This window comes from Hevea brasiliensis, chromosome 2 (assembly GCF_030052815.1).
Source record: "Hevea brasiliensis isolate MT/VB/25A 57/8 chromosome 2, ASM3005281v1, whole genome shotgun sequence".
NCBI lineage: Eukaryota > Viridiplantae > Streptophyta > Magnoliopsida > Malpighiales > Euphorbiaceae > Hevea > Hevea brasiliensis.
In genome coordinates, this window is record NC_079494.1 from 104,446,205 (window position 1) to 104,462,677 (window position 16,473).

Here is a 16,473-nt window from a genome sequence, read left to right on the forward strand (position 1 = left end):
TTGTCTGAGACTGAGACCACGTGTGTGTCACACCCATTCCTCGCCGATTTAATTTCAATTCCAACGCCCACCTCGTTGACTCGAAACATTGTTTCTTTGACCATTGCCGATAATTTTGCATCCAAAGCCAAATGCTGCCGGCGATTTTGATCACGATCAGCTCCTTATTTGAGTGTCGTTTTTTCAGAGGAGCATGCTGCCATTGTTCCAATGGAGTTTGCTTAAATACCAAGTGAGAGTGGAATTTACTCTCAAGTTTCCCTCTAAGTTTTAGAGAAGATATTGCTTTAGTGGGTTTGCTTAAACACTGAATTTATTGCTCTCTGTGGACATAGACTAGTATCGGACCAAATTATATTACAAATTGTCTCTTTTATTTTATTATTACAGTATTTATTTTTGAATCGATTGATAAATTTTTTCTAACACATGCATGATTAATTTTATGTAATCAAATAATTATTATTAATTAAGTTTAACATATGATTAATTATTAATTAAGATTCCTATTCAAATTAAACGTTTAAAATATAAAATTTAAACTGTACTGAAAATTACTCAATTTTTTCATATTTGAGTTTGGATTATATATATTTTATGATCTCATGTGCGAAATGTTTTGTATATATAGCTAGAAATGGTGTGATCGTAAATACCATTCAAAGGTGGTGACTTAGTAGCATTTAATGATTAAGCTTGATTTGTTTGGTTCACATTTGAAAATATTTGAATATAAAATGTTATGGACAGAATATCATGAACCAAGATAAAGAATTAATAATTATTATGATCTTACATAAAGACATTTATATATTTTAATAATACTTATTACAATAACCTAAAGATTCTTTTTATTTTATAAAAAATATTTTTTTGTTTTATAAATTTTGATAATCTTATTAAAATATAAAAATATTTATACATATATAAAATAAATATATACTATTAATTTAATATTATAATCAAATAATAAATAATATTTTATTTAAAAAACATTTTCAATAGAAAATAATTTTCACATATGAGTTATTTTCTACTAAATAAATGGAGTTTTAAGTCTTAATTTTAATTTAAAAATTGTTAGAGTTTGCATGATATATGAATCTTATTTTGTTATTTCATTTTGTTGGAGATTAACTTTAGTTTATTTTGTGAAAAATATTTCTTTTAGAAATTATTTTTTTTACAATTTTAAAGGTTTGAAACATTCAGAAAATTTATCAACAAAAGATGTTTTATTGATCAAAGAAAAAATTAAGTAATTTTAAAGAAAATAATTTTCTCTTTTTTTATACATGTGCTATATAAACACGTAGAATTAATTTAATATTACAATAAAATAACAAAAAAATATGTTCATAGAAAATATTTTATTAAAAAAAAATTTTCATAAAAAATAATTTTCATATATAAATTATGTTTTATAAAATAAATAAAGCGTTGAAATTCTAAATTTTTTTTATATTACTTTTCTTCACATCATTTAATATATTTTTTTAAAAATTTTCTCATTTTATTTAATTCTCTATATTAAGCAACATCGAGTCACCCTAATTGACACTTTAATTTTATTAACATATACTTTTTAATAAATATAAAAAAATATTTTTCATCATCGCAATATCAAATATCAATCATAACATTTTTATATCTTGATATATTTATCTTGTGAATATTTTACATATTAAATATATAACATTCACTTTTATATAACATATTTAATTTAACCATAATTTTATAAAATTTATTTTTCACATTTTTAGAAATTAAACAATCGCATAACATATTAACCATATTTCTAGGCCTAATTGTTGCATACATTAATGCACTATTTTTAATGCTTTCTTTTGATATAAAAAATTCATTTTTCTTAATTTTAAAAATATAATAAAATATTAGAATAGAAATAAAAGATTGAAAAACTCAATTACACAAATGGGTTCATTTATCATAAAATTTATCCTGTGGGCTGCTGAAAATAAATAAATAATAAAAGGGACGATAATTGAAGTTTAGCACACAGACCTCTGGTACTGAAACGCAGTAGTACCAAAGAATCATCTTAACAAGTGGAACCCTGGAAGACCAATGCAGCCACTAGACCAAAAATCCAAAATCTACGGCGTATCCTCACGGGTACCAATCCCAAAAGCATCGCTTCCACGTGTTCAATTCCCAGACTCCTAAACTGAAGGACACGTGGCCACTTTTCCTTGCTTTACTTGCATGCGACACGCGTCCACACGGAAAGCGCAACTTGTCTTGGGTAACAGAGACTCGAAAAGGACAAAACATAACAATATTTTTATTTTATTTTTTAAATTAAGGAAAAAAAAGGTTTCTGTCAGTCTTACGCACGTGTCGCTCTGTCGCCTCTCATGATCGCCACTTGGCTCTCTCCCAGATACTCTCTTCCGAACGTGAAGGGTATTTTCGTCTATCAATAAATATATTTTCTTTTTTTTTTTTTCTCTTTTATTACTGTTAGCCGAACCCATTCTCTCCTCTCTTCTCTTCTCCCTCTACCTTCAGCTTCCGTTTGCGTTGTATTCCTCTGTTTCTGCTTGTTTCTGTCTCTATTGTTAATCCACTATTCACTTCTTTCTGGGTTTCTTGATTTTCTTTTTTTTTTTTTTGAAGAAATTTCGTTTTTTCATGAGTTCATGCTTTTCACAAATTCAATAAAAAAGTCTACGGGTTTTTTTTTCCCCTGATTGAATAGGAAAACAGAAACCTTTCTGTTTTGGGCTTGTGGGTTGCGGCTTTGGGTTTTAATTGTGACGCCTTATGGTGCATATTCATTAACGAAGATAATATAACTCAAGTTTTTTTAGGCATGGTTTTTTCTAAGTCAGATCAAAAATTTGCTTTTCTTTTCCATGCTCCGTTTCATTGCCCAAAAAATACTGTCTAGTCCACTGAAACTCTCGTCTCTGTATTCTCTTCCCTGTTTTTGTTTTCGAGAAAACCAAAAACAAACATGGGAGAAGAAAATGAAAACAAAAGCAGAAATAGAAGCAGCAGCAGTAGCAGTAGCAAAGCAATGGAGAGCCTGTCTTTGGAAATAAACAGATACCCAAGAGATCTGTTGCAGAGATTTATGTTGAGTGACTCGCAGCAGCAATACAAAACGTCACCAACTCAAGGAGAAGATACGGAGGAGATTGAGCTGAATCTGGGGCTGTCACTTGGAGGCAGATTTGGTGTTGACAAGACCTCCAAGAAACTAACACGGTCATCTTCGATAGCCGGCTCAATACCACTAGTGAGAGAGGACGATGCATTTAATACGTCTCTTATGTCGTATCCTGTCCTTATGAGGACATCTTCTTTGCCTACAGAGACAGAGGAGGAGTGGAGGAAGAGAAAGGAAATGCAGAGTTTGAGGAGAATGGAAGCCAAGAGAAGACGAAGCGAAAAGCAAAAGAACTTGAATGCCAATTTGAGAGGAGACTTGAATTTGGAGGAGGAGAGAAGGGGATTGAATGCGAATAGAGGAAATTGGACAGCCGCATGGACGAGGCTGGGTAATATCGGGGCAATGAAACTGAATAGGGGTAATACTTTGCAGGGATTGGTGGGGCAGCATCAGGGTTCACAAGGGTCTATGGAGTCTCAAGGAGGAAGCTCTTCTGGGATGTCGGAAATGGAGAGCAAGCCTGTTCAAGGTAATATTTAATTTTTTTTTTTCTATTTTTTACTTTCACCCCCTCCCCCCTTCTCCTCCCTCTATTTTCTCTGGTATTTTGGTTAATTGTTTTGCTTCACTTATTTTATTTTTGAGGAGAGTTTTGGATATCATTTTGATGTTTAGTTATGTTGAACAGTAGATTTTTATGTTATGCTAAATTAATCATTTATTAGGTCTGTGTGCTGGTTGAGAAAGTGTTCCCCTTTCATAAGTTGTTAACATTTCTGTTCTTTAGAATACTTTTGTAAATGTCACCTGCTAAAATTTTGGTTTGCTTAGAGAGAGTTGTGAAAATGTGCTAAATTTTGATGTTTGTTTATTTTCAATAAATGCAACTGTTACTCAACTAATTTAAGTACTTGTGTTAGGTTCTGTTGAGTGAAGTATAGTTTGCTTTCAGAAACTTTGAAGAAAATAATGGATTTTGGGTTTCAAAGAAGATGGCGTATAATGTTTGTTTTAAAGCAAGGAATTATTTGGGGTAATGAGATGTCATATTAGTTGAAGATTCTAATAACGATTGTTTCGTTGCCATTGGTGGGAATTAAATGGCTGTAACTTAACATTAAATTTGCTTGCTTTGTGTTGTGGAATAGTTTGGTTTTAAGTTTTGGTGGATTTCATTTGTTTCAATCAGTGTAAGCCTATGGGCTTTGATGTTTGACCAACTTGACTGACCAACTGGGTTGGGCATTTTGTTCAGTGTAAGTGCGTGGACCATGGTTCTCATTGTGGATTACATGTATTGTTTGCTGGAAAGGGTGGCTCATTTTGTGGTGATAGGCTTTCCTCTTGATGTCTGCCATGATTTTTGCTGTCATTGCATTTATAAAAGATGCACCCTTTTTTAAGTGCATCACTATAAAATCCTTTTTTCCCTAGACTAGGCCACAATTGCATAAACACTGCAAATTTGTGTTATAATGAGAAAATAAGGCCTCTTGTCATGCTTGCATCAACTTTGCGGGAAACAGATAAAAAGTGCAAAAAATTCCAAGATGAAGCAGAGATTGTGTAGTCTACTTTCTTAATTGGTTTCAATGATGCTATTAATTGCCCAGGTGTACTTGGGCAAACCTACTCATGTAGGCCATAAATATTGGGAAATCGGGAGGGAGGTTTTGAAGAATTACACGTCAATAGAATGCAAAGCGAGAATTTGATAGTGAAGAGCTTGAAGAGCAACTTGAAGAATCCAAAGTTCTGAATTCTGAACCTGCACATGTTGAAATCCAAGATGATAAGATTGAGTTGAAAAATTTTGAGCAGCCTATTGTAGATAAAGAAGCTGCTAAGAACGAGTAAAAGAAAAAAAAAAGAACGAGTAAGAAAAGCTTGAGGAATCTATCATAGGGAAAGAGGAAAATAAAGCCATGGAGATGACGGTGGAAATTAAAGATTTGATTAATTCTTTTGTTCCTGGTGCATTGAAGAGCCTTTCAACTATAGTTGTAACTAATTTTATATTTTAAGATGTTTTCATGGATGTTAAGGAAAGAATGTTGTTTTTCTGTTTCAATCTTATTGCTACCATCCAAAAAGATAGATTTGTTTGTTCTCACAATTCAGTTCATGATTCTTTAGCGCTACAAAAGTTGAGGTCAAGTTTTCTCCAATAAAGGTAGAATGTGATGCATTCTAGGAAGACTCAGTATAGGAAATGCTAATTTAATTTTTCATTGTAAAATTGAGAAGTTTAGGTTTCTGTTATTTCGAAATATTTGAAGAGTTCTATTAGGTTTAGTATTTTCCTAGTTAATGTTGGTTTTATAGTCCTAGTTAGATTGATTTATTAGAGAGACTTTTATTATTGATAACTTGAGAAATGATTTTAAGAACAAATACAAAATTGAGAATTGTTTCTCATCCCCTATGAGTGTTCTTCGTAGTTCTATATCACTAGGTTTGACTTGAAAGAATGACAACACTTCAGCGAAATGGAGAATTGTTCTGCAACTTACTGAAATGGCTTATTTTGGACTCTACTGATGTTGCTGAGTGTCCTTTTTTAAGTATAACTTTCTTGAATTCTTCACTTGCTTTCTTTTTATCATCTACATTTTTTCCATTGTTTTTGTGTCTTCTTGAAGATTTTTAAATTGAATAAATGGGTGGCATTGATAGTTGACAGTATCAGCTGTGAACCTATTGCATCTTGGATGCCAGTGCACTATATTTATTTAGATCTATTGCAAGTGAACGAAAAACATGGAAAAAAATAACTGACATTTACCTTCTCATATATCTCATATGCATCACAGGATCAAGCAGTGGTGGTGAAGCAAGAAGTCCCATGAGTAATCAATCCTTGCAAGATAGAAGCAATCAAGAAGCTGTTGGTTCTTCAGGGACGACAAAGACAATGGAAAACACATGCAGAACTTCCAGACAAGAAATGGAGAATCCGTCCAAGAAACTTGATTCTGCAGAAAATAGAGGGAGGGAAATTGGGACAAATGCAATAGAAGACATGCCCTGTGTCTTCACTATAGGAGATGGTCCTAATGGGAAGAGAGTAGAAGGCATTCTGTACAAGTATGGAAAGGGTGAAGAAGTGAGGATAATGTGCGTATGCCATGGCAGCTTTCTCTCCCCAGCAGAGTTTGTGAAGCATGCAGGTGGGGGTGATGTTGATCATCCCCTTAGGCACATAGTCGTAAATACTTCTGGTAGTTCTCTTTTTTAACTCGGTTATCATGTCAACCCCTCAAACGTACACAAGCGGGGATGTGAAATAGGAGAAAGAAAGTGAGAATTTTTGGAAGATAGATTTTATTTATTTGTTTTTTCTTTGTTTTTTCCATGTTTCAGAGAGACTTTCAGCTGGAACTCTGAGAGTGTCTCTCTTAAAATTTCCTTTTAGTTTCAATCTGTTGTTTCAACTGTGAATTCATGCGTATGATGAAGTGAAAGTCAGGGCATTATTTATTTCCTTTTGAAAATATATTATATACATTTTTTTTAATCCTAATAAAGTTAGGCAATTAAACGAATATATCTTATGCGTTTAGTTATTTCTTTCTATTTAAAATGCATAAAAATTTATATAGTAATCAATGTAGATTAGGATAGAAATGAATAATTTTTTATTAAAAAAAATAATCAATTTTAATTGGAGTAAATAGGCACATATTCAATGTATACTTTTATATTTGTAATTTTAAAATATTTTTATTTTGTTGAAAATGTTATTTTAGTAAATCAAATAAAATTTTATTGTAATTATTTTACCTAATTTTTAATTTTTTTAATCTTAAATTTGAGAAAGTTAGGAGAGGGATGAATTAAAAGTATTAATAAAAAAATAGGTTTTAAAATTAAAATACGAATATTATATATTAAATATTTTTTTATTAATAAGAAGCTTGTTAAAATTAATAAAAATATTAATAAATAAATTATTTAAATTATTTAATTAATAAATTTAATTAAATTTATTAGTAAAACTGAAATAATATAAAAGATTAAAATTAAATTAATAATAATAGAAAAAATTACGAAGATTTTTTTTTTTTTTTCATTGGGCTTAAAGTACTAAAGAACTCTCTTAATCCTTGAGGTCCTCTGGTTATCATTTTGATAAAATCAAGACGAAGGGTTTCCTTTGGTATTTTCCCTTTTACTTTTAAGATTTTTTGGACACTGCCCATAACCCTAATTTTATTTTTTAATTTTTTAATTTTTTTTCATTTGAGGGCTGTTAATGGTGGAGTTATTAATTTCCCTTGCTTTTGTTCTTGTCAACTTCACACCCATATAAAATTGGGGTAGGCAAATATGGAGGATACTTTTTTATACTTATAAATTTTGTATTTATAAATTAGTTTGGTAAAATATTATATTATATTATATTTATTTAATTTTTAAAATTTTATAATAAATTTTATTTAATATTTTTTTAATTATTTTAAAAAAATAAATATATTTTTAAATTATTTTTTTAGTAAATACATTAATTACTTATTAGTCACTTATAAGTACGTAACTGTTTAAAATTTTAAATGTTTATAAGTTTAAATTAACTTATAAATACTAAGTGGTTATAAACTATAAACTGATTTTTATAAACTAAGCTAAACTCCCTCTGAGTTTATGCTTTTATCATTTATTTAGAGCGTGTTTGGTTTAACTGTTAAATACAACTGATAGCTGTTAGCTGATAACTGTTATTGTTAGCTGATAGCTGATAACTGATAGCTGATGATAGCTGTTTTATGTGAAGTGTTTGGTAAAATTATATTTAGTTGCTGCTGTTGATATGTGAAATTACTAATAATAAGGGTATATATCATATAATTTATTTTATTATTTAAATAAATATAAAATTATAAATTTATTATATTATTTTATTTATTTTATTATTAAATTAAATATATAATTATTAATTTTTTATATTATATCATTTATTTTATTATTGAAATAAGAAAATAATTATTTTTTAAGATAATTAAATAATTTTAAAAATATAGATAAAATAATAAAATAATTATTATTGTTAATAGAAAAATTTATAATTAATTTTAAGTTTTTAGATATAAAAAAATATTTTATATTTTATATTATTAATAAAAAATATTTTAATAAAGTTGAAATACGTTAATTAAAATGTTAAAATTACAAATAAAAAATGAAAATATTAATAATATTAATTTTCAAATTAAATAAAAAAAGATAATATGATCAAAATAAAAAATAAAATAAAATCAGCTGTCAGCTGATGAGAAACAGCTCTAAAAATAGAGCTGATACAAACTGCAGCTGATGGGTATCATATCAGTTACTCATCAGCTATCAGCTCTATTTTTTTAAATTTGCCAAACACAATAATTTACCTGTTTGGGTATCTATCAGCTATCAGCTGCACTCAACAAGTAAACCAAACACCCCCTTAAAATCTTCTCTTCCCCGGTTTGCATTGCTCCAAAAATCCCACTAATTTCCTCCTAAAATTTCCAGATATTCTCATTTTCTTTTATTTTATTAAATATAATCTAATGCTAATTTTTTTAAAAAAACATTTGTATTAAAGATTTATTTTTTCACTAATAGAAATTTTTAAAATTAATTTTTTTTTCTTAATATCAAACAATATTCTCATTTCCAATTTACTACAATATCTCCAGAACTCGTTGCTTTCCCAGGAACTGTAGACAGGTTACTGAAATAGGAACAGCTTATATGGTAGTTTCAGATTCTAATGACCACATTCCCTGATAAACAAACTAATTATAGCTGTTTTCAGCCCTCATTTGATCAAAGATAAAATCATATCCCAACTCACATGCAGAACTTCAAAAGTTTTAGCATAAATCTGAAGCATGTCATTTTTCTTGGGGATATTGATGTTCCAGCCAGAACAACAATTATCACATTCCAAGATTCAGTAATCACTAATCCTATGCTCTACATTTAACAGTTATTACGTTAACCATATGATAATTTCCATCTGCCTAATGCAAGATGGAACATGGTTACATTAGTAAATTAAAGCATAAAACAGTGACTTTAGGTTAGCATCAAATGGATGCCTGCAAATGTACAATTGACAAGATTATATCTTCTCTACTAATTTCATACCTTCTATGGTTGGTCATATTTCGGATGTAGACATTCATAAGCTCCTTTGGCTTGCTAACATTAGGCAGGTTGAATTTGCTTCAACTGCTGGACAACTTGCTTCAATTAGGCCTCGTTGTGAGGGTCTCAACTGTACATCTGACAGCCAAGATCAGCATTTCCATTAGATCATCTCGGGGAGCTGAATCCCATAACACAGCATTGAAGACATCATTCACTTGGCCATTTCGCAACAGCATGCAGGCCCAAGAAACAATATTGAAACCATCTTCATATGAAGAAAATGAAGGATCCAAGGCTTTCTCATCTGGCATCAGCTCAAGCAAAACCACACCATAGCCATAAACATCAGCTTTCTAGGACACAAGGCTTGTCATAGCATACTCTGGTGCAACATATCCAAATGTTCCAGCCACACCAATTGTTACATGGGTTTCAGATGTTCCCAAAAGCCTAGATAACCCAAAGTCAGGCAAATATGCATTTAAGTCGTTATCCAACAGTACGTTACCAGACTTAACGTCACGGTGCAGAACATGAGGAGCACATTGATGATAGAGATAAGCAAGTGCAGAGGCTATATCTAAAGCAATCTTGTGGAGAACCATCCAAGAAACAACTCTATGTGATCTTTCCTTGATAAAATCTTCCAGATTACCTCCAGGCAAATAATTATATATGAGAAACATTTCAGTTTCACTGGCAAGGTACCCTATTAAAGTTACAAGATTAGGGTGCTGAGCCCTACCCAGGGCCTTTATCTCAGCATGGAATTGTTGAACGCCTTGAAACCTTCCAATAGCAAGCTTATTTATAGCCACTAGTGTCCCTGGAGAAATTTCAGCCTTGTAAGTGGCACCAAAGCCTCCATTCCCTATGCAGTTGCTCGCATTGAAGTTCCCAGTGGATTCAACCATATTCTCATATAATAACGGAACTCCAATGTTAACAAAAACTGTAATCTCCTTTCGTTTGGAGACCTGAACCCTGACATCTGGTACCCATTTTCTTGCATAAAATAACAGAATAACTAGAACTATGAGAACAGAGACAACAGCTGATGCAGATGCTATACATGAAATCTCAATTGGCTGAAAACCTTTACTCTCAGTTTTGGCTTCTGATTGAGAAGTTGCATTACTTTGTTGATCCCTATTGCTTTCTATTGGATTTGGAGATGATGCAGAAAAGGAGAATGTATTACAAGATTTAGGAAAAGAATTTCCGGGGGCATTGGTACAATTCATCACCTTACTAGTCATGCGCAATGGATCTGCTGGGTCATTCGAAGACAGTGATCTCACATTATTGAAACCAGAAGGAATCTGCCCTGAAAGTTTGCTGTTGTCAAGCAGAAAAGAAGTAAAATTTCCCAATTTCACAGTATCAATTTGGAGCAATTTCCAATGGTTGAAGGGAATCCAACTGCCTGAAACTAGAAGGGATGATGCCAGTCAGGTTGTTACCAGCCAAGGAGATGTGCTTTAGACACTTCAACTGATAGAGACTAGCTGGGATTTGACCCTGCAGTTTGTTCCCACTCAAGTTAAGGGCAACAAGAAATTTCAAATCCCCAAAACTTTGGGGTATTGACCCCAAAATTTGATTCTCAGAGGCATCCAAAAATCTTAGAGATCTGCAAATTGAACCAATATTCAATGGTATAGGACAAGATATCTGGTTTTTGCTGACATTGATGATCACTCCATGTAATTTACCACACTTTCCAAATAAGCTTTCAGGACATGATTCAGTAAGCTTGTTTCCACTCGCAAGAAAAGCATAATCAGTCTGCTCCCCCAATCTCTCTGCTGCAACTTGCAGCCAACAAATCTGACCAGTGAAGTTTTTTCCACCAAAGTTGTGAATCATTGCCAAATTGGCAACTGAGAATGGCAGATGGGTTGCAAGGTCCGTTTTGTATTTTAAGAATGATGTGTAACCACATGATGGGACACAGGCTTCACCAGGATCTGAATTCGAGAAGGGTACATATGGGCAAACGTTGTAATTAAATCTGTGGATGGAGCCAGACATGAGGTTTTGACTAACATCAAAGAAAGTCATACAAGGAACTAGAAGTTTCTTGTCAAGCTCCCCACTTAGCATATTTGAACTAAAATCAAGGTAATACAGCTTCTTGCATCTCCCAAAAACTCCATTTATTTCTCAACCAAAACCATTTTAAGCTAAGTTAACCATTTCCAACCTTTCACAGCCACCCCAATTGCTTGGAAGCCTCCCTCCTAAGGTTACCCTTGGTGCCTAAAGTACTCATAGCTTTGGAAGGGCTGTAATCTCGGTAGGAATAGACCCTTGAAAATGATTGTACTCATGATTAGCAACAGTTGGCAAACTAACTGACACCTTTCTATTCTTATTTTTGTCATTCGGCCACATTTCAAAAAGGCTTGAAAGAACAAGAACTGACAATTCAGCACAATGACCAAGCTCAGAAGGGATCATACCATTAATGAAATTCCTGGAAATGTCTAGAACTTCAAGACTTCCAAGCTGACCAAGCTCACGAGGAATCTCTCCATTCAACTTATTTGAAAACAACAAAAGCATCCTCAACCGCCGACAATTTCCCAAAGTATAAGGAATCCCACCAAGCAGGGAATTTCCAGACAGATCAAGATGCTGAAAATACTGACATTTACTTCCTAAAACAGCGGGAACAGTTCCATTCAGCTTATTATTAGCCAAATAAAGCCCCCTCAGCTTAAAGAAACTACCAACAAAGCTGGGGATTGACACATTGAACTTGTTACAGCTAAATTCACTAGCTCTAAAGCAGCACATTTTACAAAGAAATGGGAATCTCCCTATGAAGTCTATTAAACCCAAGATTCAAAACTCGCAAATTCCTTAACCCAACAAATCCAGAAGGCAATTTTCCAGTAAACAAATTCCCTTCAAGATCAAGAACTTCCAAATTCTCTGAACCCCATATTTCTAAAGGAATTTCACTAATAAGTTCATTATAAGGCAACAACAAAACTCAAAGCTGTTTAAGTTTTTCAATCAATGGTGATAACTTCCCCTCTAACTTCCCAACACGATTAGAACATTTTCTCCTGATTCCAAACCTACGAAAAGGAAACTTTAAAGAAAGAGCCTGAGAATTACCTTCAAACCCATCAACACCGCCGGTGGGATTAAGAGTTGCATGAGACACCAACCCATGAACAATGATCGGTATTGCAGGAGTTCTAGCTAGAGAGGATCCCATGAGTATCAGAAATAAAGGACTTGAATTCCAGCAGAACTGACTTGTCAAGAAGCACTCCCCCGTAAATTGAAGCGCAAAACCAGAGAAGAAGGAATATAAGAACTTCTGGAAATGAATTTCTTCTCATTTCCTCAAGAAATGACGACAAAGAACGAAAACCCAGTGAGCCCAAAACCCTTCTTCTACAACTCACAAAGCAAGAATTTCTTGGTCTCTTCATTCTTCTTCTTCTCCTCTACGATTAGTGCACTTTACTACAACTGGTCTTAGGTGTCTAAGCGGAGAGGCCCAGCGCACTCTACTGGTGAGAGTGGGGTCCGCGACCCGTCAATTAATGCATCATCCCGTCAACAAACCAGGAGGCAACTTCCTGTGAGACCAAGCGCACGGTGGGTCCAGTTTGGTTGTCCACGTGGCAACATGTAAGACGTGTACCGGATTTTACGGACCCCAAACGCTTCTTGTTGGTTATGTAAAAGACAAATTATAAAATGAAACTGTTACTTCATATAAAATAATTTTTGTGGAAATATAAATGGCTTGAAGTTAAAATTATAATTTAGTTAATTTTTAATTTTTTATTTAATTTAATTTAAAAGTTAAAAAATTAGAAAAGTAAACTTTTTAATTTTTTAGTTTAAATTAAAAATTAAAAAAAATTAATCTTACAATCAAGAAATTAAATTTCTTAATTTTTAATTTAAATTAAAAAATAAAAAATTTAGTACATAAAATTTAATTTTTGAATTACATTGAAATTTTTAAGTTAAATTGAATAAAAAATTAAGAATGAGTTAAATTAAATTTTTCTAATAAATATAAGGGTTAAATTGAATATTTTGTTAAATATAAATTAATAAAAAATAGATATATAAATTGTCACGACCTAACCTATGGGCCGAACCGACACTAGGACTTAGGCCAGCTTAAAGCCTCTGAGGCCCGTGGTAAGCCTAACTATTCCTCAACCCAACTCTAAGGCCCATTTGGGCCCAATTTCAAGAATTCAACCGAACAGAGTTCGGCCATAAAATGGACCTTTTAACGGGGAATTTTTGACTCACCCTACCTATAAACACAATATATAATCAATTGGGGAGCTCAGCTCACCCTCCACATGCTCATAATAACATAAAGTCAAATGGGAGCTCAGCTCCCTCATCGAGTCCAACATACATGCATATAATAAGTTTACAGGTCCAACATGGCAAATTATATTACAGACCCAAATCAAATAAATATTTCTAACACATGCGGAAATTCTAGGAGTTAACAGAATTATACAAACATTAATAAATGACCTGCGAAGAAGAAAAGTAGGTTAACCACAATAATAATTCTCCTGTAGCCTGAAAAAATAATGAACAGGAGTGAGCGTTCGACTCAGAGAGTAAAATATCAATTTTAACCATAATCTCTATAGCTATCTAAAGCTAATACACCCTGTAGAGTGAAATGCAATATCGTCAATATTTTCACATCATAACATCAAAAAGGTAATCTAGAGCACTCACACACCTGATAAGGTCAAACAATAAATATATGAGAGCTGATTCCCTATACAAGCCTCTTAATCCAATATGTGCCAACGAAGAACTCAAGCCGGACTTTCGCTTAGTAAACCAAATCGGGGTCCCAGCGAATAACTCAAGCCGTGTCTACCCTGAAGGATCGGGTCCCAGCGAAGATCTCAAGCCGTGTCTACCCGTCTTGTCCATAGCTAACACCATACCACACGCACACCAACTCATGCACACTGCTCCAAATTACCACAACAACATCCATGGCACTTTAACAATTATGAATGCAACATAAAATGTACCTAGTGTTTAACTATATAAATACATATTTATAAGTGATGCATGGGCATACTTGAACATATAATAATATCGAAATTATAATTCAAATTAATATTTTACTCACAGACTCAACCAAAGTCACTGTGGCGGCTAGGTGAAGGAGGAAGGCTGTCCCGGCTCACCTGACAATTTTATTACAATCATTTAATAAATTTGACTCAATACAAACTAAGAAAAAGACTAAAGATGTCCTAAGTCGTGCCGAAAATCTGGCAGAGTCTTCGCTATACCTAGAACCTACCCAACCTGCAAAAGGGTTTAAAACGCACTTCTATATCCACAAACCATATATCCACAAACCATACACCCACAACTCAATCATATCACACAGCCCCTCCTGGGCCCATCCTAACAGTCATCAATCACAATATGTAAAATTACAGTTTAGTCCTTATAATTGACACTTTTTGCAAAAGCTACCCAAATGAGTTCTAAAAATTCTAAAACTTTGCCCCGCGGTCCTTAGCAATATCACTAAGCTAATGCAAAAAGAATCATAATTTTATGAGCTACCACGAATATTTTATGGATTTTTAATCTCATTCAAGCACTAAAAAATTAAGAAAAAGTAAGGTTCGAGTTTACCTATGCCGATTCTGATCTCGGAAATGCATTCGGAACATCTGAAAATAGTGGGATAGCCAAAATCTCGACCCAATTCCGAGACTTTTTCGATAGCCTGTCTGTCTAGCCGGAAATTCATAAACCGGGGCAACTGTCGAATTTCCGTGAATTGAAGGTACCTACACGAATCCCACAATACGGGGGTTAGTATTGAATTTTTGCAAAATTTTCTAAGCTCATTTAATGCTCGGAAAAACACTACGAAATTTCGTGAGACCCATCGAAAAATGGTGTCGAAAAATTTTTGAAATTTATATTGCCGCGAAGCTCTCGACGAGTGGAGCGCTTTGGTACTCTCGGTTTTCTCGTGGGGTTCATGGTTTGCGAGAAATCTAGACCAAAATTTGAAATGGGCTAAAATTTCCTGGACAAAAATTGGGCAAACCGCTTAATGGATTTTAATATTCTTGGTGTCTATGGAAAGCTCTCGAGGTGTAGATGGAGTTTGACACAAGACCCGCCCCAATCAGTAGCCGGATCGACCGAATTTCGGCCGAGAAGCCGAAACTGCATGCGTGCGTAGGTGGGTCTTTGCAGGAGTTTTCCGGCAGCCTGGAGCATCGGTCGGCCGTGGGGAGGCACTGGGGCAGTGCGCCGGCGAGGTGGGGAAGGCTGGGTGGCGGCGACGTGGCTTGGGGAGGAGGGAGGAGAGAGAGAGGAAGAGAGACAGGACGCGCGCGGGGAAGAAAGAAAAGGAAGAAAGAGGCCGGTTCGATTCGACTTGTCCGATCCGGTCGGTCCGATTCAAGATACAAAATTTTAAATTTTACTCTGCCTTGGGACAGAAAACGAGGCCCAAAAATTTCAAAAAAATTCTAGAAAACTCAAAAAAATTCGTAGAGTCCAAATATATTTTTAGTTTTACCACGTGATCTTTAAATTAATTTTTAAAAATCATCAAAGTTTTATATTTTAAAAAAATCGAACCCGATTTCTGAAATCCGAAAAATTTCAAATAATTTCTTAAAATTCAAATAAAATAAAATATTAATATTTACTCATAAAATAATAAATTTAAAATTAGGGGTGTTACATAAATATAAAGAAATTATAATATATTTTAATTATTAATTGTTTTTTAAAATAATGAGAATAAATTTCATGTGTAAATAAAAGAAAGAGCATGAATTTTATAAAACTGAATAATTTCTTCTTATATAAATAGATATTATAAATTAAAATGACTCGAATAATTATTTTTAAGAATTTTGATAACTATAATTATTTATACGTTAATGTTATATTATTTTATATAAAATACTTATATAAAATCACAATTATATTTCCTACTATTAGCACTTTCTTCAATTTCATTAGGAATTTGTATTATACAATCAAACGTTGTCGTTTATAACCACCAACATGATATGTATTTGAATTTGCAAAACCATCAACTATTACCTTTTAAGTAAAACCATCAACTGATCTGCCCAAGTGATCTCGAACCACAACAGCTTCCGCAACACAGGCTTTGTCCTTCTAAGCAA

General features: G+C 33.0%; 1 protein-coding gene and 1 pseudogene across 1 annotated transcript; one reads left to right on the forward strand and one right to left on the reverse strand.

The window, feature by feature from the left end:
* Window positions 1-2,488: 2,488 nt before the first annotated feature.
* On the forward strand, window positions 2,489-6,656 carry LOC110632486 (ninja-family protein AFP2). The gene is made up of 2 exons (XM_021780731.2): window positions 2,489-3,668; window positions 5,953-6,656. The coding sequence occupies exons 1-2, from the start codon at window positions 2,981-2,983 to the stop codon at window positions 6,375-6,377; spliced, it is 1,113 nt and encodes a 370-aa protein (XP_021636423.2). The 5' UTR covers window positions 2,489-2,980; the 3' UTR covers window positions 6,378-6,656.
* Window positions 6,657-8,973: 2,317 nt separating this feature from the next.
* Window positions 8,974-12,806, reverse strand: LOC110632480 (LRR receptor-like serine/threonine-protein kinase RPK2; annotated as a pseudogene).
* Between the last annotated feature and the right edge of the window lie 3,667 nt (window positions 12,807-16,473).

Excerpts from the sequence above, each read along its gene's own strand:
- LOC110632486 (XM_021780731.2), top strand. The coding sequence starts at position 2,981 with ATGGGAGAAGAAAATGAAAACAAAAGCAGAAATAGAAGCAGCAGCAGT. Across the intron at positions 3,669-5,952 it reads GGAGAGCAAGCCTGTTCAAG|GATCAAGCAGTGGTGGTGAA; the intron begins GTAATATTTAAT and ends TATGCATCACAG.